Source organism: Cyanistes caeruleus, chromosome 6 (genome assembly GCF_971803275.1).
Source record: "Cyanistes caeruleus chromosome 6, bCyaCae1.hap1.1, whole genome shotgun sequence".
NCBI lineage: Eukaryota > Metazoa > Chordata > Aves > Passeriformes > Paridae > Cyanistes > Cyanistes caeruleus.
Window position 1 is genome coordinate 45,438,025 of NC_141706.1, and position 23,406 is coordinate 45,461,430.

The 23,406-nt window shown below is 42.4% G+C and overlaps 1 protein-coding gene across 37 annotated transcripts; it reads right to left on the reverse strand.

Moving 5' to 3' along the window:
- Positions 1 to 243: 243 nt before the first annotated feature.
- ENTPD5 (ectonucleoside triphosphate diphosphohydrolase 5 (inactive)) lies at positions 244 to 23,058 on the reverse strand. Of its 37 annotated transcripts, none has more exons than XM_086895239.1 (16): positions 22,820 to 23,050; positions 20,409 to 20,519; positions 17,358 to 17,496; positions 17,219 to 17,269; positions 15,945 to 16,024; positions 14,579 to 14,722; positions 14,142 to 14,217; positions 12,516 to 12,551; positions 11,576 to 11,664; positions 8,934 to 9,013; positions 7,919 to 7,980; positions 6,428 to 6,529; positions 5,458 to 5,598; positions 5,077 to 5,133; positions 3,465 to 3,580; positions 244 to 3,307 (listed from the first exon to the last, which is right to left on the reverse strand). In XM_086895239.1, exons 3-16 carry the CDS (start codon positions 17,464 to 17,466, stop codon positions 3,221 to 3,223), a joined length of 1,230 nt encoding a protein of 409 aa, XP_086751365.1. In that variant the 5' UTR covers positions 17,467 to 17,496; positions 20,409 to 20,519; positions 22,820 to 23,050; the 3' UTR covers positions 244 to 3,220. The 37 variants fall into 37 exon arrangements, with proteins under 37 accessions (XP_086751365.1, XP_086751362.1, XP_086751370.1 ...); XM_086895236.1 differs by having other exon boundaries at positions 20,409 to 20,538; positions 22,820 to 22,894; XM_086895244.1 differs by having other exon boundaries at positions 20,409 to 20,522; positions 22,820 to 22,877.
- Positions 23,059 to 23,406: the final 348 nt, after the last annotated feature.

The window sequence follows — 23,406 nt, forward strand, 5'->3', positions numbered from 1 at the left end:
GTCACTCCTGGGTTCTTGGCACCTCAGCTCAGACAGGAGGGGTAGTTTGCAGCAGAGGGAGACAATGCAGGGTGGCAGATACATTTTAAAACTGTTGTTCTTTCACCCTTTTTCCTGCCTTTCTCTTGCTGCTTTATTTAATAATGGTGTTTCTCTCGTGGAACTGGCTAGTCTTAAGGGCTCCATGGAAAAGATACAAGGCAACAATAATATCTAGGAAAGAAAACTATACCACATCTTGAATATCGTTAAAAATGCTTTAATTACTAAAATAGACAATTAAAGATATTCTGTCTTAGGTTCCAAACACCAACTTCTTGCATTAGACATTTGCCACTCACTGAATTAAACTAAGCACTGCCCATGGGCAAGATTTACACATATGGTTGACCAGTATCAGAAATTAACATCAGAAAGAATGAAACATAAGTTTCGAACTGAAAGCCATTACTTGTGCTTCTGCAGTCTCTCATATTAGGCAGTTCTTTTTAGTGGCTGGCTAAAAGACAATACAAAGGAGGAGATAAAAATCAGGGCTGCAAGTAGAGCTCTTCTCTTAAAAGGCTAACTCTTTTGTTTAGCTAATAAATAATCTCATTGCACTAGAGTAAGTGTGAGGACTTGACTGAGCTGTTCAGATCCCCCCACCCATTGGGTTCAGATGTAAACAGCAGGGGTTCAGTTCTCAATTTCTTCCAAAAATAAACCTTTTTACAGAGTTTTTGTTTCTCCCGTAAGTGAAGGATCATGCCAGAGAGAACAGAAGTTCTGCTTCAGTTAATGAATTGTGCCACTAACAAATGAAGGCCCTGAGCATTCATTAAGTGCAACTTTGGTACTGGGAAGCAGATGCTCCACCCTAGCATTTGTAGTACCAGAGTCTGAGGAAAAGAATGCAGAATAAAACAACTTCCTCTGCATGGTACCTTTTTTGTAGCCCCTCCTTGCTTCAGACAAAACCCAGCCCTCGAGCCCTCCTCAGGGCTAGTGTGTGTTCAGGGGACAGATAACACTGCTGCCTCTTCCTTAAGGACAGCATCCCACCTTCCCTTCCTGTTCAAAACACAGACCCACTGCTGCCAGCTCTTAGCTCCAAGATCCAGGAAGAGTTTGTCACAGCACTGGCTCAGACTGTGACAACTTCTGGATTATTAAATTAGCTCGTTCACAGGATAACGGAGCCTGGCCAGTAACCACTGCAACCTGCTTTGTGTTTTCTGAGAATACAAAAGTGTTCACTGAAGACAAAATGAATGCATTTGCAGTCACCTTGTTCTCAGACCAGACCATATAACAAGTTATGCCAACAGCAGGAAAAGGAGTAAGAAATGTTTATGGTTGAGAAGAGGCCACAATTACTTTCCTCATGTTCAAACAGAAACTGCTGGAGAGGAAGGAACAGAACTTTGGTGTGATACTGAGGAATTTCTCAATGTGGATCTCAGATTCTAATAAGGAGTACACATGTAGGATGAGCATTTCCTATTTCAAAAAAAGCAGTCTGAATTTATGGCAAGGTGTCAGTTATGGGATAAATACGGCTGGCTCCATCCCCAGCCCTTGGCTTCTTGTTGCTGATTGAACTTCTTCAATCAAAAGCACGCCTTTCACCCTCGTGCTGTAAAACCTGAGATATAAGAAGCGGTAGCTTAATCAGCCACAGGCAAACTTGCACTGCTAACTAAAGGAAAAGGACAAATGTTCACAGTAAGGCAAATTTTTAAGTCTCCAACCTGTTTGGCAAGACCACTGAAGACATGAGTGCACTACTTCCTATCCTTGCTGGAAATTACCAATTATTTTCAAATCCAGTTTGCAGAGAGGGCAGCATGAGGGCAGGCTTTGGTTTGACAGAAGAGGGAAAGGTGTTTTAGAGCAAACAGGTAACTGCAACTGCCCAACAGGGAGATGTCACAAGACATCAGTGGATAAAAGTTTCCCTTAGTCACATGAGTAATACTGTTGTTGTACTGGGGTAAAGTCACCTGTATGTTACACATTCCTTGGGGAAGAGAAGACGGTAGCAAGCTGACAGTTATTTAATGGAGACGAAAAAGTCTCTAAAGCTATTTTTACTTAGGGCAATGGATGGGTTTCAAATGGGACACCACACCTTAGAGCTCACTCCAGCAAAAGGGACTGTGGTGCTCAGACTGCTTGCTGGCCCAGCAGGTCTCCCTGGGCTGTGCCATGCCTGCTGTCCTTGAGATAGCACCAGACTTGACTCTTGGGTGAGCACCACCTCAAGTTAGGTGTCCTGAATTAGTTCTCATAAGACCTGAGGAGCACCAGCAGCAGAGTGAAGAAGTGGGTGTGCCTTACTGAGAGCAGAGAAACAGAGCTGGCTCTCACAGCAAAGTGAGCTGTCAGATCAGCCATTTCATCTGACTGCAGTCTCCTTGTGGGTGGAATGTGACAAGCTCTTCTTCTGGCAGTTGCGTTTCAATAGCTGGCACTGCTGCCTCGTTGTGCCAGCACAACTATGTGTTATGACTACATGCTAAATGAATAAATTTATCAAGTCTGGTAGTCAGATGTATGGTGTAGCTGCACAGACTTGTAAAGGGCAGCAAAACTGAAACGCAGGCACACACTCTGCTTAGGAAATGCGTACTGCCTAAAAAGTTCTTAGTAAATTACTATGTTTTAGCCAACACCTTTCCCAAAACCATGCCCAAAGTATACTTATAGCAGGCCCTTCTTTAAAGACTGGAATATAGCCACGTATTTTCTAAGCTAGCAGCTGGAGTCTTGGAACACTGAGGTTTGCAGCATCCAGAGCTGTTCACTTTTTTTCTGAATGACTGTTGATGCTACTTCTAATTTCTGTATTTAATATCTCACAAGTGAACTTAAGTTATGTATGTTTAAAATAGAAGGGGGTAGGGGAAGTCATGTGTCTATAGTCTGCCACCACATCCAGGACCTCTGTGCTTTTAACAAACTTGCTGGTGAAAGCTGTTTTTGAGCCCCTTATGTATTCTCTGCTGGAGTTTAGGCCTTTTGACTTTCATAAGGCAGATTCAGGATCATTTATGGTAATCACAGTTCTAAATAATACTTTCATTAGGCACAGTGCCAATCCAGGGTAAAGATCTGTCTGTGTATCTTTGGTCCATGTTCTGCTCTGTGACCAGTCCCAGCTGAAAAACTTATCTGGAGATTGCAGTTTACTTTCTCAGCCTTTCAGAAATGCTGAAGTCCACAGCAGTATCACAGGTCAGCAAGTAATCCCCAGAGACTGCAGCAGGTAAAAGGTAGCACCCAAAGTCCAGCTTGTCTCTATGTTGTTTACTTTCTTTGTCAACTACAAAGGAAGAAAAACAAGTTGTTGCTGAGAGTTCTCTAGATTCATAAATTGCACAAATGACAGCAACTACATGCTACAAATCTGGGAAGATTCAGTAGGTAGTCAGAAAAATGAACTAATGCATGTTGATAGGGATTTAACTGTTTTTTCTCACCTGTAAAACTGTGTTGTCCCTAAATCCAAAACCTTCCTTTAATAAAGCAGTGATGTAAGTGAGATCCATGCAAAGAAAAGGACTGGCTGAGTTGTACCTCTCCATGTTATCACAGACTAGAAAAAGAAAAAAGAAAACAAAAGAGATCTCAGCAAAATAAGAGCTTTAATCTACATTGTACGTTTGAACTGAACTCAAGCCAAAGCTTACTAAAACAAGTGACCCTCTTCTATTAGTGGGTATATATGACACATGGCTACATGACACAGCTACAGAGCTGTTTTACAATGTTGGAGAATAAACCATATAGTACATCTAGTTTCTCTTAACTCCATCATAAGTACATCTTTTATTACAGCAACATACTCCACACAGCTCTTTTGAAGAACCTCTGCTCAGCTGATAACTAGCTGGGTGTTAGATTACTTATTTTTTCAAGAACAGAGCATCGCTTGTTTTCATCATCTCTTCTCCACAAATGGCTCCAGTAATGGATTCCACCTTCTAGGCTGGCAGTTTATTTTATTTTTCCAACTTGTCCAAGGAAATGGAAGAGGCTATTACCAAAACAACCACTCCTTTGCTGCAGCTAAGTCAAGATTCCATAGTCAGGGTGACAGTGACTGGGAAATGTATTTACACTCAGCATCATTTTCTAGACCCAGTGTTACTGCCCTGTTCTACTGGCAGAAAGAGCAGAGTTCACTTCATTCTAAGAAAAGATGAGCAGCATCCTTCTACTATTGAAATGAGATAGAGAAGAATTAGTTCAGGATCAAAGAATTGATCTCCTGATGCTCTAAAGCTAAGTAAGTGGTTTGATAATGTTAGGTAACATCTTAGCCACGTCTTTGGAAATAAGCTCTCTCACTATCCAGGGAAAAAATAACAACCAACCCACACTCAAACTTTACAGCCTAATCCCCCTATTCAAAATCATCCAAGTTTCCAGGGTGATTAAGTTTAACTGAAAAATCATTAGAATTTAGGCCTTATTTTAGAAAAAAAGTCCTGAACTACATAATTAAGCATCTGCTGCTGAAAAAACATGGTCTATTCATTCTCATGAGAATGATCCCAGTACAGAGGTAAATTGTTTTTAGCCATCAGCAGCCAGGGAAGGTGGGAGCTCTTTATCCACAGGAGGTACAAAACTAGAACAAGCATTCCGGAAAACAGATGGGGAGGTAAAGGAATGCGGAAGAGGCTGTCAGACATAAAAACCTTTTGTTCTCTCTCTCCATTTTGTTAGAGATTAAATAGGATTTAAGGTGACAAACTTACAGAATTTAGTGTTCTCTTAAACTCAGAGAGTTGCAGTTTGACAGAAGGAGCTCTTGATACAGCAATTTCAATTTCTTCAATTTCTTTTGTAGTGGCATGAACTATCTCCTTCTCCTACAGCTATAAAGCCACCAGCCCCTCTCTGCTGTATCAGTATTGTCTTCTGCATTAGTTAAGAGTTTTTGACTAATAAAAGTAACTTGACAGGTGTAAGTGAAATAAAGGTTAAATAAATTTGCTTTTCATCCAAGTCACATTATGTACTGCCTACACATTCATATTTTTGTTATTTCTTGTCCAAACCAGTTTCCCAGCTCATGACAATTACCTTCTTTGGCTTTTCTTTCAAAATCTCTCACTTCCAAAACACCTCCGCGTTCATAATCTGAAAAAGATGTGAGAAAATGTCATCATAGACCTGTCAGCATTTGAATTCTTTATCTAAACTGACCCTAGAGTGCAACTCGGCGATGCTGCACTAGGAGTGAACAGAACACAGAATTAACAGGTGTAACTGGAGCCCTGAGCACATTTCATGTGCTGAACACCAAACTGCAGTGACAGATACACAAAATACCTCAAGGGAATGACATTTATCTCCTCTTTCTCAATAACATTCCTTTCCTCTACTCCCCATGGCTCCAGCCGCCAGGGTTCCTCTGTCTACCTTCTGGTTGAAATGCTCGTGTGTAGATTATCCCAAATTTACCTATTAGGTTGGTGTCAGCTGCTCGATCATAGTAATAGGAGAAAGCATAGAAGGAACTTCCACGAATCTCATCTGGTTGGTGAAGTTTCCCTTTGACAACCTCAAGTACTTCCAAGTAGCAAGGCTTGAATCCTGTTTCTCCTGTCAGGAAAAATACAGATGGGGTGAGCCAAAGAGCATATGCAAGAGATGGAGGAGATAGTGGCAACAAGATGAAAAATTGAAGAAACAGATATTAAAGCATCAGAACAAGATCTTAGATATCCCTTCTGTAATCAAACATGACACCTGCATGTAGGCAAGGACTCTAAAACACCCTCATCAAGTAGAACTGGTTAGAGCAAATCACTGCTGTGTCTCAAAAAAGTGCCATGCAAACTACTTCCATGCCAGGCAAACCTCCTATTGACATGTTGTGTAGTCAGCAGAACCTTCTACATTTGCTGCCACCTGGTAGATAAAACCTTGCTTTCTCTCCCCATCACAGTGTAATTTTACCAACCCATTCCACACACACCAAATCTGAAATTCAGCTCTCACGTTCCCCGACCTGTTCAAGTCTGTGATGGCAGCAGACTCACTCTCTCTATGCAGCATTAGACTTACTAGAGACTTAAACAGTTCCACAAGTGAGATTAACTGACAGGCCAAAATGTTGCCCTAACACAAAATTTTTGCACTTTGCCCAAAGCCTCAGAAAAGCCTCTCTTATTTGCACAAATAATTCTCAGCATTTCCTGTAAAGGTACGATTTGTAGTAAGAGCTCACATTCAGAGGACAGAGGTACAGGTCAGCCACTCTTACAGCTTCAGATTTTAATCTGGATTTCTCAGCAGTCAACCTCTACAACTGCACAGCTATCCTTCATATCCCAATCATCATCAGTTAACTGAGGAAATACTTAACAAGGAAAGACTCAGATTCTGGAGATAAGACTTCTTGTAAAAGAAACAAGTCTCCTTAATTTACCTTCTTTGTTGCCACCATACCGATATTTCACTCCCCCAAAGTGCCACTCTGCCTCCAACTGCTTTGGCAAACAAGAACTGCGGAACATTTGTCCATCTACAACTGGAATAAGAGCAGAGAGGAGAGTCAGAAAGCACAGAATTTAACACAGAAATAGGTCAATATGCAGAACCAGAAAAGGTTGAAAGATCTTCATGAAAGTCTTTAAGCAAAAGTAAAAAATCTGAATTGATGGATGTGGCACTAACTGATTACAAATTAAGGACCAGTCTCAAATGTGGAAAAGTTATGTCCATTGTGTCCTGCCAACAGCAGAGCAGCTGAGCTTGTAATTTCTTAATGAGACAAATGGTACAAGGATGTCTGGCTAACGGCTATTCACCACAAAAGACAAGAAATGAGAAGTGATAAACACAGATACACAAACCCCAACGACAGCAGATAACCAAGACAAACAAAGCAATGAAAACAAAACCTCCAAAGACAGAGATCAGTGGCCACTACAGGATCCACTGAATGCACCTTTAAGGGGTTCAACCAGAAATACTGGTAACTGATAAGAAAACATGATTATTGCTGCACACACAGGTCTCACAGAAAAAGCAAACTTCTAACAGAATGCTTGAGGCAGACTGTGGGACAGTCAAATTTACTAGTGGATGCTCAGGGAAAGGCTCAAAGGCTGGGAAAAGGGGGAATTAAGGGATCAGGGAAGTGCAAGTATTGCAAACCAGAGGGTACTATAAAAGAAGACAATCACAAGTATGGAGGCAGCTGGTCCACGTGCTCTTCTGTCCGAGCCTTGTGACCAATCATTGCAGTCTGTCCTACCTTCTTCTTAATCCTGACTCACAACTATTTTTGATTTGAGTGTATTTCAGTAATCATCACAAGTCCATCTAGCTGTCAATTAAGAATCCAGAAGGTGGAAACACCCCAGCTTCTGGCCAGAGACTAGACAAAAGGCCCAAGCTCTGAGTGAGAGACTGGAAAGACTCAGAAATGCGAGTATGCGCTCATGTTAGTGAGTCAGAGCGTGTGATGTGCGTGTGGGCCTTCCATCTAGACTAGACAGTGCATTCAGCAGGTCTGGGGAACACCACAGGCCAGGCAGACACCAGAGAGGCCTAGAAAGTGGGTTTGGCCCAAGCAGCAACCCTCAGGAAAAGGATCCATTCATGCTGCTTATGCTTCTGTGGATGTTGGTAAAGCTGTTTGTTTGCAGCTGGCCATGGTGTTCATATGCTCCCATGTGTGCTCTTCTGGAATTTGCACTTGAGTGTCACTGCTGGCTGATCTCAAAAACAGGGAAAAGCTGTCTCACAACACAACTCCTTAACAAGTGGTAGCTGTTTTCAGACAAATATACACCATCAGAAACATAGAAAAGCACAAGACACAGAAGTGAGGACACACAGGAAATGGGCTGCTGACACAAGGCTGTCTAAGCATCTCTTGATAAATCTTGAATGTTTTACTATATGAACATACCTTCGATATTCAAAGCTCCAAGCGTTGCCAGTCTTGCAGCTTTTAGTCCAAACCCCAAATAGCTGTGAACAACAAAGACAGATGTTATAGTCTTGATTCCTGCACATGTGGTATGCTTTACCCATATCCCTCTTCCTAAGTCCTGGAACACCCAAACCAAATTTCCTTCCTCTGATTCCCACAAGGCCCTCATCTCTGAAACAGAGTTCCCTTTGCCAGAAAAGACCCTGAGGGCCAAAAGAGTGAAACAAACCCAAGAAATACAAAGGGTTGTAAAATGGGTAAATCTAAAACTGCAGGAAGTGGTTAGAGCTGATGTGGCATTTATACAAGATGATCATGAAAAGCAAAACCACAGCATCTTAAAAATGAGGGAGAAAGAAGGCTATGTGCTGAGTGCATGGGGAATAGGGCAGACACTCTTATGTAACACACACAGAACTATGTGCTCTTAGGGCAGAGTGCAGAACCTCAAAATGGGAACTGTGGCTTTGTGTGAAAATCACCTGTTTGAACAGAATAGGTAACTGCCACATTCATTATAAGCTAGAATATGAACAATGCTTATGAGAATTTCATCACTATTAGACCAGCTCTGCTGTCAAATAAGCAGATTCTATAACTGATTGAGATGGTTATGTTCACTCTCAGGAAAGTCCTCTTTCCAAACCTCTGACCATGTTTAGCTCTGACTACTGGCACAATATCTACCTTTCTGCTTATTTCAGAATATTTGGCTTGAATTCAGTAATAAGAATTCTTCTCCTTAAATATGGGCTCATAATTCTTTCTCTTTATTTGACAGACTGCCTAATATTCCCCTGCAGTGACATTAACCATGATCTTGGAATGTTTCCAGCCAATTAATGCCATGTTCCACTTTTACTGTTCCATGCAGATAAGTAGTAAAAAAGTCATGGTCTTTGCTGCTGGTACTAGGATGATGTGGCTGTTAGCTCAGGGGCTGCAAAAAGACTGATTTCCCCAGTGGAAATAGCAGTCTTTTACTCCTCACCTGTGAGTATAGAGCTTGTAGGTGCTATTAAACATTTCAAATGAGGTAAGAAAATCCCCAGGGGCTTCCTTCAGAGTTTCCTAAAAGTTAAGTAAAAGAAAAAAATGTTTTAGTTTATTTTATGCAATAAAGAATAACCAACTTTAATGTAATATCACAGATATACCTACAGAGCTTACTGCACACTCATCTGATCTGCTCTGAAAACAAAGTACAGTTTTCCAATGGTGCCACTGCTGTAATATCTGCATCTTTCAAAACCAGTCTTATTTATATGCATCTTTGTGTTACTTCGATGTATAACAGGGAAGCAGAAGAGATCAGGATGAAAACACGTTCTAATTCAGGTAACCTGAATTTTTCTAGAGTACTTACATGCTACTCTACATGTACAGAATCCCCATCAAAATCAGCTGCACTAGAAGTGCTGTGACCTTTTGCAAGTCACACTAGGCACCTTAAACTCAGGAGAATTAAAAATACAAAGTCTAGGCCCCATTTTCACCATGTCAAATGTCATGCTGGTACTCAAGGAAACACTGTGACCACCCATTCCACGTCTTAGTGCTGCTTCATCTGAATTAGTCTCTTGTCTCACCACCCCCAGTTTTTTCCTCTCACAGTCTTCCCTTTGCTGTGCACACCTGCATCCCACTGGTAGCTTGCCTAGCTTCCTGACAGACTAACTTACAGTCTTGTAAGGCTGAACCACTTTAGCAATCATTTACTGTCTCCTTGTGTCCACTCCCTAAATTCTCAGTCTCAGTTTCTGTTTGTCCTCTCCTCATGGCCTCGTTCTCCCACTCCTTCTTGGCTCCCTGCATTCTATCAGACACTGTTATTCTGTGCCAAGCAGCAGAATCTCCCAGAGAACGGAAGCTGCATAGTCCTGCAGTTACCATTCAAGCAAGAAGATCCAGATCTGGGTTATTTTTTCTAGAGACCTAGACAGAAGCCTGCTCAAAGGAATTTGACAGTATTCAGCTTAATCTTCTCCTGAGCAAATACAAATTGAAACTTGTTTTAGGTCTCAATTTGATTATCATTGAAATGGCAGTCACACCCACAGCCTGCCATATTTTGAGTTCTGTTTCTAAACCTTACATCACTTGAAAAAAACTTAAAGGATAGATCCTCAAAAAAAATTAGTCTGGAGAAAACAATCACCTTTTTTCATACCCTACTTTCACAAAAATAAGGCAGATACCAGACAGACAATTTTATAATTACTATGATTGGTTTTCAGTTGCTTTTAATTTTGGGAATAATGCCAAGCACTTATCATTATATGTTCTCTACTTGCTTGTAATTCATATTTAATTAACGAATCTCTTACTATTACAGTATTTTGTTCAAAACTAATGTAAGTGCAAACATGTAACTGCCTTGGATTGCAGGAGGGAGAAAATCCCCACTGCAATTCCAAGGGAGGTATCCTCACTGATTCTGTCAGATGAGAAAGGCTCCCAAAAACATACTGGGCTTATTTGTTTGAACTTGACAACACAGGTGGGAAGCAGACATAGTGTACAAGCAGGCAACATGAACCTTGACTCCACACTGCCCTACAAATTCATACCATTAGTACTGGTCAGCAGCAAACACTCCAGGCCTTTTCATGCAAGGTTTGAAGGGGACATTTGAATCCTGAGCTACAGTTCAGCCGATTTCACAGTTCTATTTATTCTCCAAAACCCTGACATGCAACACCCTTTCCTGTTGGTCCAGTGCCCACTTTAGCAGGTGTTATCAACACAAAACAGAGGACAAGCCCAAAGAATACATGAGGCTTTGCTGAACTCAGGATAAGGTTGCATGTCATGGTTCTACATAACACACGGTTGCAGAATTAAAATATCCTGATGTGAAAGCCATGTGTTTTGTGGTCACCAAACATCCCTTGAGAATCTCAAGTTCTATAAACAAAAATGTTAAAGAAATTACTCCTTCAGAAAGGGTGACACAAACAACATCACAATATGAAGGTACAGAATGTGATAGTGCCTTTCCATTATTCATGAAATTTTCCCATGAAAACTGCAGACTTGGGTCCCAGCTCAAACTGTTTCTAAAGAGCTAGAGAACTACTAAGAAATCCAGCAGATGTGTCTCAAGGACAGAGAGCAGAATGCTCAAAAGGTCTGAGAAGAAATTAATAAGAAAATAGAGAATTGACTGTGGTACTATTAAAGACATCTACCCTATACAACACTCCTTCTCCAAAACTTAGTGAAGACCTCTTACCAGACTGGAATGCGGGGAAAAAAAAAAAAAAATGGACCAGCCCCAACATTTCTTCTAATAGTCAAGAATACTACCTAGAAATGTTCTACATTTGTTGAATACACAGCAATATCAACATTAATGAGGCTTTCCCAGCCTGAGTCTAGAAAACAAAAGCTGTTTCTTTTTTGTTTCACTCATTTGCTTTCTTTTTATTTCCTCATTATTCAAGCTCCTTTGTTTGCAAGCGCCTATCAGCCAACGGCTGATCTCAAAGGGAACAGAAATACACATGTTCTGTAAACCACAGATGTTCTGCTTGTGCCACTGCTGACAAAGTGATATCAGAGAGTGCAGCAGTGCTCAGGTCTCTCCACCAGCCTTGCAGTCCCAACCCACGCACTTTTAACACTCCTCACCTCAAACCGTGGCAGGAATGTGATTTGGGTTGAGGCTCCTCCCAAGTCCAGAATCCCAACAGTTTGCTGGTTCTGGCCAGACAGTTGCCCTGCAAACAACACCATGCTCAGAACAGCCCCAAGTGCACAAATGCTAAAATGCAGACACTGTGTGGATGTTCAGGCAGCCACCAGATGATCGCAATATCACAGAAATGCAAGGAGGGCTGAGCTGCCCGTCAAAGAAAAAACCTCAGAGAGCACAGGCAGGCAAACAGAAGGCATTATGGAAAGATGATAGACTTTCCTCCTTGATTCTACTCTCTCCTCCAAATAGACAAAAGCAGATAAATTTCTAGGTATCAAGCAAAAGCTTAAAGTAAGAGACAAACTAACTCCTGCAGAAGACTGTCAGGGAGAGTACACAAATTTTGTAACCACCATATAGCTGGCCAAAAGCAGTAGGGAAAGGAAGGGCAGTAAGAGCCGAAACAGCTATTATAATTTTTCTTCACCCAGAGCAGCTTTTTTGCTTGCTCAGCTATCTACTAGATTACTGGTTTTCTCTTCCTTAGACTGCACTCCTAGAAGCTCTTAGAGCCAGTTAGTGCTAAAGCACCATGCCCTGCAACACCACTGTATTTGCACAGCTCACAGTGGCTTGAAGAATGCTGCAAGGCCTTGTTTCCCACACATTAGCAGTACTACTCCTCAAAGCATGCTAGGAAAACCAGCTTGCCAGTGCCTCCAAGATCTGAGAAAACTCTGACACCTTCCAAGTTAAGATGTCTCCTCCTTACCACAGACTCTGGAACACAGCCTGCCCAAGACAATCCACTGCTTTAGCACTGGTGACAGAGCAGGGAGAAAAAGCATGGCCAAGGCAGAGAACTTAGGGTAATTACCCCCACAGAAGGGACTCAAGTTCAAGTTTAGAGAATAGTTATACAGAATTAATTACCTGTCAAAAAGTTCACAGTGATCCAGGCTAAAATTCCTGCAAGGAATAAAAATAAAAATAAAAAATAAAAAAAAAAAAAAAAAAAAGTCACCACTGAATACTTCCACAATCTCCAGCCCACTGTTACCAGCCCTCCACATGTTATTTATTTACAGGGAAGTCATTACTAACTTAACCCAACCACCCAAGACTTCAGAGATTAATTAAAAATCATAATTAAATGATATGATGCATTATTGATTCACACAAATCTCCTGAGCTGAAATAGGTAGGACTTTGTAATATCCATGCAACTGCAGCATACACAAATCATATCTATTATCCAAACAACATACAAAGAAGTAATGAGCTGACATGATGCACAAGTTTCCTTAGGCCTGTTTTTGCAGTCCAGCATTTCCATTTCTAATCTGAAAACTGCATTCACACCTGAGGTTTCTCAAGATTACACTACAGACGAAGCAGCAACCAGTAAAACACAAGCAGCTCCTTTGACTCCAGTGTCTTGCTTGACACTGACATGATTCTCACCCAAACACAGGCAAACGTGACAGTAGAAGAGGCAGGGTTTTTAAATAAACTTGGCAGGCTACCCTGTGCACCATTATGCCTCACTGGTCCTGCCCCTGTCAATACAACTGTTCTCCCTACTGTACAATTCACCCATTAATCAATAGTGACAAACTACACACTGCACCATACTTATCAAATATTTGAAGATTTTATGATACTTCTCCTCTTTTCTCAGCCCATGTGGACAGATTTTGTTTAATTTTCTTCCATTTATTAGTTGTTTATGCATTATGATAGTTCTTCTTGCTTTCCTTCAACACCTTCCAAAGTGGGAATTCATCTGCCATAAAGAAGTGTTCTGAACTGAACAGAACATGACAAGATGGTTCTTCACGTCTGGCATCCATGCAGATGATTATTACTTGCCTGTTCTCCAAGGTACTTTGTTTGGATATGCAGCCAGAATGATACAGTGTTCTTTTCTGCACTGCAAAACCATTGCTCACTCCAAACCTACAACATATTTCACCTTCTCTTGTATTTTGCAGTACTTCCTTGCTACTTTACTAGCTGTATTCTTCCCAACAGAATTTTTTTAAACTTATTATTTAGTTATCTATTTTTAATACTTGCCAAATATCCTTCATTCTCCTCTAATATTCACAAGCCTCTGAACTTTAGATTGAGAATTGATGACCTAATTATAATAGGTTATTTTTAATGCTAATATTCCAGAATTTACAAGGCACATTCCATAAGCTTCCCAGCTTGCTATATATTGTCATGTAGCCTCTCAGAGGTGAACACCATTTCTTTTGCACCACCTCCCAAGAGCAGGCCTCAGCTGGTCAGCCTGCATCAGACAATACTTACTGTTAAGACAAGGTTTTGTTCTGAAGCCTGTGAAATCTCTGTGTATCTGCATTTGTAGCCTAACAGGTGACCAAGTAATGAACACCACCTTGGAAAGGCAGGATTGCATTGTTTTAAAGAGGGCCAGAGACCTTTTATTTTTTTCTCCTTAGTTTAGTGACCATTTCTCTTTCCCTCTCGTGTTCCTAAGATCTCTCTTTTTCCTCACTTCTCTTACTTTTTACACCTCCTAAAACATACCTTCATGAGATCCGTCCATGATGCCAACACTGTCCTCTGGAACAAGGAATGGTGATTCCTCAAAGACTTCTTTCACCTGAGGAAAAAAATAGCGATTAGATTTCTTGGTCTTCAGAGTCTTGTTCAGCTCTGAGGGTGACAAAGATTTGTTTTACACAGAAGCAGAAAATAAGGCAAGTGTGTGGAGTAGGGGCTAGGAAAGAAAGAAAACAAGTATTGTAGGTCTCTCTCCATGCCTTCCACCACAGCAAGACAGAGGATTCCAGGACCAAACAAGATATTCTGTGAGTTTCATACTATCATAGGGTTACAGCCTCTTTTCAGAGATTAAATTCTCTTATGCTTAACAGAATAGAGAACTGAATTAAAATAAAATAAAAAAACCCAAAGAAACCAGGGAGAAGAATACTAGTGCATCCAAAACAACTTAGTATTACCTCTGAAAGCAGAGCCTGAGCTTTCTCCTCTGACAGCAAGCGAAGTCCAGCCGTGGCTTTTAACACTACTGGGGTCTTTTTCCAGAGATGAGGTGGCACAGCATCTATGGCCATGTCCAGCAATGTTTTGACACTTTCAGCACCCTAAAAGGAAAAATATGTTTTTTGTCTGGTTTCCTCCTACAGGCTGTCAGTGAATAGGCCTCTCAGTTTCCCCTCAAAACTTGTGAGAAAAGTATTTAACAGCAGAAGATACCCAAGGTAAGTACAAAAACCATGCCAGACATCTCACTTGAACATTAGACAGAATGACTGCATTGGAAAGAAAGGTGTTTTTTTTGGAAAGGATGGAGGGAGGTGAGGGAACTGATTACCTGACAAACCTAAATGTCTTGCATGATGAAACTAAAATGGTGCAATTACTGACTGAGGCTACCAAAGCAAGGGGAAGTATCTTTAGATTTCACTAAATTCAACATAAGAAATCCAAGTGTATCCATAGGAAATATTGGAATTAAAATGCCAGCTGTGCAATGGTTACCACACAAGGTACAGACATCACCACTGGCTCTCAATTATTTCCACTGCTCTGACAATTAGAATTTGGCATTAGTAATAAACATTCTCTTGTGAAATGCCCAGACATTTCTCTTTGGGTGAGTTCTCCTCTCCTACCCAACAAACAAGATTTACTGCAATCATAGGTGATCTTATAAAAATTTAAAAAAAAATCCCAAATCCATTCACTCTTCCATAAAGTGTCACCCTCAAATTCCTGTAGCATGGAATCCAGCTGAGCAAAATGAGAAACCTGAAACCCCCATAATGCCAGCCCCCAACTTCAAGGCTGCTGAAGCACACAAGATAGTGTATCTAATCTACCATTTCTCTGGCACCTCCTTTAATTTGTGAAAGCGTTCGCTGTCAGCATAGGGGTCTGGAAAATGGCAGCTTACTTCAGAACTGAAAAAATTATTCATAAATGAGACAGTATGCATTTACTCATGTTTGGGTAGCTACAGGGGAAATAAACACTCAATATGTTTATGAATATGGATGCTGCTAGAGACAATAATCACTTTTTCTTTGAAATTCTCAAAGGCATATAATCTAGTTATATAAACATTTAAGCAATTAATTAAGCCACTGTTCCACTCATGAAATATGTAAAACACCAATTCCTATTTCACTGTGTAGAACTTAACTCACAAAAGTAGAAGAACAGGTTTAGAGAGACAGCAGCAGAACTTTCACATTTCTTCTTGAATTTTTGCAATTGCAATCAGTAATATTTTAACTGCTTGGTAGAATCTAAATTATATAATAGGAGCACAACCATTTCCCAGGGAATGAAGGACAGTCTTACCTTTTCAGGCTGATCAGCATATGCAGACAGACCTGGCTTCACAGACTCAAAGATTTCACCTTCCACCTCTGGAAGGTTTTCTGCACAAACAAAACATTACATGACACAGTCAACAACTTCAATCTTTAATTTCCAGTAGGTTGCCCTTAACTCCTGTATAGTGATTATCCGTGATTCTCCTTGCAAACAAGATGATTCTCCCCCTAAAACAAGCCTTGCTCCTTCACTTCAGGAACATATTTAGCAGAAACTTGCCCTTGTACCCGCCAAGTTCACAAACAATTTATTAATAATGTTATAATTAAAAGTATGTTCATCTAGCATTTGTGAAGTACAGGAAGTTACAACTATGCAGCATAACTGTTGCCTATTCTTAATAAAATTTATTACCCTTTCCATCCTTAAGCTAATTGTGAAATACTAGCGCATATTAAGACACACACAGTCAACTCCCAATTATCTTTAGGTGATTCATCCAGCTCAGATAAAGCAGAGCTGACTGTGCTCAAGTACTTGGCTGAGAAGCCAAACAAGTTTGACCACTGCTCCCAGAGCAGTCTGAGTGTAGAAGCTATCCCTGAGTATTGCGTATTACAAGCCAGGCTGAGTCCAACAGAACTGGACCTTGTATCAGTCCTTCCAAACTATGGATGAAGTCATGCAAAGACACATAACTACTATGTCCCAACAACCAGACTTCAACCTTTGCAAACCTGCTGCTCACTGTACCCAAGCTAATTCATTCTCCTGAATCCTGTCACAAGCGCAGACAAAACTGGGCCCCTCTGCACCATGTGAGTAGCAGATACACTGGAGTGTGGTGCATCTCAGCACAGTTCTCCTGGAAATGGCTCAGACCTTCAGTCCTTAATAATTCTCTAATTAACTGATTTTAATTTGATACAAAATGTGACAAACATATGCAGAATTCAAGTATCTCTTGACAAAACTCGAGGTAACAAGCAACCTGACAAAACCAGCATAAATATCTTTTCATCTCTATGAGATATTCCTTTTAAACAGCTGCATAGGTGAAAATGTTTGAATATTTAGAATTCTCCAGTATACCAAGAATTATATCTCAGATTTAAATGACCTACAAAAATGGTATTTACACAGCAAAACACCACGACAAATGGACAATAAACACCTGCAGAAGGAACATTTGAAGGACAAACTGTAGAAATCTCCATCTGCCCCCACATGCTGAGCCAGCAAAAAACAAAACTGTTTTGAGAAGTTGGAACCTAAGTCAACATACATGGGGGTCTTACCTGGGCTCTTCTGCACAAAGGTGTAAATATGAATACGGGTTCCAGTGCTTCCTGCATCAAACATGATGCCATAAAAAGTGTTTGCTTTGGCATTTATAGGGCACACATTAGGTGGAAATAAATCCTGAAACCACATTACCCTGTTTGAATGTGAAAGAACAAAGGGCAAACAGGAAAATGCCAATGCCATAAGGATGGGAAATCTGGAAGATTCCATCTTGCCAGGACCCCTTGAGGCTGTCAAGCATCTATCAGCAATCACAGAGCTGCAGAAGATCCTGAAGAGTTTAAAAAAAAAAAATAAGAAAGAAGGAATGGAAATTAACAAGAGCTGTCTCCTTTAAAACTCTGTTAAAAAAAGAAAATAAATAAATCATTCTGTACACATACATTCTCTCTTCAGGTGCTTTTCAACACCTCATCCAAAAATAGTTGTTTAATTGCACATAGTGCTACAACTACATTTAACTGATTTGTTCTTTCAGAGTAAAGGTATTTCCATTTCCCAAGCGCAGAAGAGATGGAGTAGTTTGCTCTCCTCTATTTCTAGTTTTGACTTTTAGAAAATTTCCTTCTCTTATTTGTCTTGCAGATTTTCAACATTCAGAGTCTCCAGAACCTCCCAAAAGCCCAAATATTATTTGAAAAGAAGCATTGCCCGAAGGGAACTCTGAGCAGAACCACTTTAACATTTACACACTTAAGATGCTGTGACAGAACACAAGTGCTATTCAGAGTCACAAACAAAGAGAATTTCATCTCAGGCTAAGAACAGCTGCTGGGAGAGATGAGCACACAGAGAGAATGAAGGCATATCCTTCCAGCAGCATCCCCATCTCCGAGAAAGGTTGTGCTGCACAAGAGGGGCTGAACTGAAGTGCACCTGAGCTCTGCCTCTCAGTGTTTCTTCATATTTTTCTTTCCTGTCTTTTTGGTTTGGTTTTTATTTTTAGAATTACAAACAACAACAACAACAAAAAAAAAATCATAGCAAAACCCACACACTCTCACAAACCTAAAGTGGTTGCCCCAAATACTCAGACTGCTTACACGGATTTTAACAACACTTTCACAAGCCAAAGCCCCAAAGCTGTGTCACACAGTATTGGATATCAAGATACAACTGCATCTCCGCTAACACCTATCCCTTTGCATGTACTTTTTTCCTAAGATATGCTAATAAAAGACATGGGCACAGAAATCGTGGTGTGCTCAGGTAAAAAGGAGATTATACAAGCATCTTTAACAGCAGAAAAGAGCATGTGGCCAGATGTCCCCCCATATGCAGTATCGCCTGCACCAACCTACACACAGAGCACTCAACATACAGAAGGTGCAAACAGCTCCTTATCACTTTGCAGACACTTGGTAACACATCCATCCACCCACAGCACTGAATATTCTACTTTATATGGCTGCTCATCAGCTCTGCCCAAGACCCCTGCCCACTGCTTGTTCTTACATTTGACTGTCTTTTATCAAACTGCTCAGCCCCACCGTGTTCATTCTCTTGTAATCTTTACTTGCTGTCTTTACCCTACATGTATTCATTCCTAAACCCTCGCCTTTCCTTTCTACATGAGTCTACTATAGCTTCTATTTCCACACACCTTTCTCCCACACCCAAAGAGCTCACTTATACTCCAGTACCTTTTATCCCAGATTCAGCCCTTGTAAGACTTTTATTATTTCCATCCTTCACCTTTGTCCCCAGTTACAGCAAAGGGAGATTAACTTTTACCCATTCCCAGCAAAAAACATCACATTCCTCAGGCATCTAACTCACTCCAGCGTTCTGCTACATCTACAGCAAACAGAGTGCACAGCCCATTGCAGATGGGTAACCTCACCTGTCTGCTGTGACCTTTATTTTTATCCTCCTGTTCCAAACAAATGCAGAGATGTTGGCAGAAGCACAGGCTCCTGACCCTCTCTGCCTTAGAACCACCTTTGAGAAGAGCTGACCACAGTTCCACTAACAGACAACAGCCCTGGCTAGTGTCTGTGACAGGTCAACTCCAGCTGCAGTAATTTCTAAAGTATCCACATTCCATGTGGAAAGGAGTAGATATGTAGTTCTGCAACAAAGTGCTCTCCTGAAGAGACTTGATGAGAAGTGCCAAGCAGTTTTCTAGCTATGGACTTGTACTAAGATGCGGCTGGCATTACCCAGGTTTGCTTCACCACAGTAAGGAGGGCCACTTGAAAATCCAAGCGGCTGCGCTGTTTTAACAGAACATAAGATGCATTAGTGAGAGCCACCTTCCAGCAGGTTCGAAGAGGTGTTCTTATTCTTGTGCAATGTAAAGATTTTGTTAAATGAACTATCATAAATACAACCCAAGCACCTGTCTTAAGAACAAACTCCAGAGTCCTATTACAAACAGCACATGTGACAGTTATGTAAGCCTCCGAATCTCTGATGATCCAAAAATATCTAAGCAACTGCCATCATTAACTCATACTTTTCTTGCCAGACCTATGACAACCTTAGTCTCACATGCAATTCCCTCACAAAGCTTCTCTTCTCTATCCCTTGTCAGATATCCACCACCATATCACACTTTCTGTTTTCTACATTTCCCCTGACTTTTTTTCTTTCCCCTTTTATACTTCTAAGGACAAATAAAACCCCAACAAAACAGCAAACTCACAACCAATCACCTTGGGATTTTATTTTTCTTCTCCCTCATTAAGAATGAAAAATGCATATTGAGCCCTTTCAATGACTGGTGAAGTCCATTTAATCAAGCACACTAGCAAAACAATGTCAACATGAAGAATGAAACCAAACGAGAGTAAGAAATCAAGAGATGAGAGAGAAATCAGCAGAGCATAATAGAAATGGAAAAATAATTTAGAAAGACAGAATCAAAAGCATGGAAGAAAAAATTCAGCATAGAAATAGACAAGAGATAAGTTACTGAGAAGGAAAAATATTTTCAAAACAGTTCTTCTCAAATAACTTTGAAGTCCTAGCTAGATATCAGAATACAATATGGTGGAGAAAATTAACCACAAACAGAAAGGAGAAAACAGGGTAACTGTAATGTGAGCACAAGCTCATTAATGCAATCAAGCAGTAAAGCAGCAAGATAAAGCCTACAGTTCCCCATCAATAGGCTCAGCCACTGTCTTTCAAAAGGAGCAGTAACAATCAGCATTGATCATGAACATGTTAGCCACACACCTGAAGCAGGATGGAAGGAACAGCTATTCCACTCCAGGGATTCCGAATTAAAACCACCTTTGGAGCACCACGGCAAGAGACACTGCGCCCGCACTTCTTCACCTTCGCTGTCTGCTAATAGGAGTGGACTCTGTATCAGGCAAATTATAAGGTCATGAAGGCCCATCAAATACCAATCGACTTGTTTTATTCAAATTTGAGTTTATCATTACTCAATACAAGCAGTGAAACATGCTTATGTAACTACACAGGATGAACTTCAAGAAGTTCAAAGTTAGTAAAACATTTACACAAAATGCTACAGTTGACCTTAACATCCCTGAGGGCTGAGCCAGCAAAACAGGACAGAATGCTCATTTCCCAACACAGAGAAACACATGTAAATGTTATCTGTACACAGCAGATTTTAGGTACTAAATGAAAAAGCTGAAGCACATCCAGTATAAAAATTTGGGAGCTATGAAAACTGTATGATCCAAAAATACTGGGATGTTGCCCAGAGACTTCCAAGACTGAAAGCATGAATAGGAAGAAAAAAAGCCCCAAGACACCACCACCAAACAATGACCCCAAGCAAAGTCTCCTTAAACAACAAAAGTAAAAACTATACCATAATAATAACTAACCTTAAGACAGCAAAACACAGCCTTACTTAGAGCTCACCATACACAGAAACACTGGTAATTTTCAACACAAGAAATATTCAATATTTGACTATTTCTGACAAAATTACACACAAAACACACAACAGAAGCATCTCCCTGTAAAACAGAACACGATCTGAGGGGAGGGAGAAGCAGTGTATCAGGGATACACTAGAATTTCACTTCTGTTTTTTAACATATTATTGGGAAGTATCTGGAGACAAATTATATTTAATTTGTCAAATTATATATAATATATATATATAATTATAAGCAATTATATAAATACAGGCAAATATTTTACAAAAAATATTTTAGGAAACAAATAAAATTACATAATTCAATGGATATTCTTCCATGCTGAAGGACACCAGAAATCATTCAGAATGGAAAGTCTTCTGTGCTAAACAAGTAACAAAATCTATTTTCCAGATGAACAGCTCCTATGGTCACAAAATCTATTTCCCAGATGAGAGCTTTAACACTTAACTCTCATAACTACATAAATACTTCTTAACCTCTTATTTTCCAGAAAAAAAAAAAAAGTTATTATATTTTTTTCCTGGACTTATTTTTATCTATTGTAAAAAATAGCTTTCTTGGATTGTTTTGACAAAAAAGCTTCTTAGAAGTACACTGTTTAGAAGACACAATAGAAGGAATAACTGAATTCAAAGGCAGACTTTCCCAGTATTTCTATAAAAAATAACGGCACAGTATTCTTTGTGCAAATATATACTTTTGCTAAAATTCTAGCTCTAGAGCTTTAAACTCCAGGGGAGAAAAGTAGAACCAACTCATAAACATGCGTAATCGGAAGTTTTAATCTTTCTTCCCCCGTACTGAGGCTCCAAATACACATTTTTTATTTATTCCCATTTCTGGCCAAGCGGGTTTTCAATCTTCCTCTTTAATCCGACCAAGGCAGCTTTTCCAGGGAACCGCTACCCGGTGCTGTGGGCACCCCTTGAGAGCCGCGACCGCGCACACCTGCGAGGGCCGTACCGGCCCCTTTTCCTGGGACAGCTGGTATTCCTGGAAAACAGACCTTGGCTGCAGACGGGCTTGGGGCGCTGAGGGCTTCTGCTTCCACGCCAGGCTGGGAGCGCTCCGGCGCTGACTCCCGCAGCCGCTCCAGGGAACGCCTGGAGACGGCGCCTCAGGGCCCCGCCGCCGCTGGGGCTGTTGGCTCCGTCCCTGCCGGGCGCGTCCTGCCTCGCTCCATTTCCCACAGCTGCGACCCAAACTGTCGTCCTGAGCACGCCCAAAGCCCTTCCCTACCTTCCTCTCCTCTCCCCCGGCAAAAGCCTCCGCGGTCCTCCCTGCGCCCCGGTGGGGAGCGCGGCCCGGGACCCCGCAGCTCTTCCCGGAGCCGGCACCGGTGGCGCTCGGCAGGAACGCCCGCAGAAACGCCCGTCCCCTCCTCACCGGCCGGCCAGCGCTATCACTCGACCGGGACGGGGCGTCCTCCGGCCCGCCCCTGGGAGTAACGGAGACGCCGCCGCCAGCGCAGCTTTCGCGTGTCTCCCGCCGCCTGCCCGGCCTTGCACCCAGCGGAGCGCCCTCCCGGGGCGCCGGGAGCCAGCGCGGCTGAGGGGGCTCACCCGGCCCGGGAGCGGCGGGACGGCGGCCGCCCCGCGCGCGCTCCCGATCCCGGCGCCGTTGGCACCGGCGGGGGGGGGAGGGGCGGCGGGCGCGCGGTGTCCATGGCAGCGCGCGGACGCTGCCGCGCCCCTCCCCCCGCCCCCGCCGGCTGCGCGCGCTCACCGGCCGCTCGCGGCGCCGCATCCCGCCGGCCCCGCGCGCCGCGTCACGGCTCGCCCACGTGACGCACCGCCCGTCGCGGGAGTTGCGCGTGGCGGGCGCGCGCCGCCCGGCCTCCGCGGGAACGGGATCTCTCCCGCCGGGCCCCGGACACCGCTGCCGGCGCGCAGCCATCGGCGGCACAGCTCCCCACGGCGGGGACGCCGCCGTCGCCGGACGCGGGCGGGACGGCGCGAGCTCCCCGCAGGCAGCGCCCGTCCCGCCGGGGCCGTGTGGGGCGGCAGCGCCCCCCGCGGGCGGGAAGGCGCGTGCCGAGTCGGGCCCCGGGCCGTCCCCGCCTGCCGCCCGCTCCCTCCCGCAGGAATCCGGCCGCTGTTCCCGGCCCGCCCCCTTCGCCAGGGACAGCTGAGCACCGGAGCCAACGCGGCGGGGGCCTTCAGCACGGCATGGACAAGGAGAGGCTGAAGCGCTTGTTCAGCTCGAAAAAAGAGCTGCGAGGGAATCTGCTGGGTTTGGCCACTGGGAGGAGGTTTTAGAGAAAACAGAGCCAAACTCTTCTCAGAACACAATGAAAGAGAAGCCCTATGCTG

What these genes read in the sequence shown, in the direction of transcription:
- ENTPD5 (XM_086895222.1), bottom strand. Translation starts at nt 17,435, where the DNA reads ATGGAATCTTCCAGATTTCCCATCCTTATGGCATTGGCATTTTCCTGT. An exon ending in ATGCTGATCAGCCTGAAAAG is followed by an intron (nt 14,723 to 15,944) that starts GTAAGACTGTCC and finishes TTTTCCTTTTAG; the next exon opens with GGTGCTGAAAGTGTCAAAAC. An exon ending in CATGGACGGATCTCATGAAG is followed by an intron (nt 12,552 to 14,141) that starts GTATGTTTTAGG and finishes TATTCCTTGCAG; the next exon opens with GAATTTTAGCCTGGATCACT.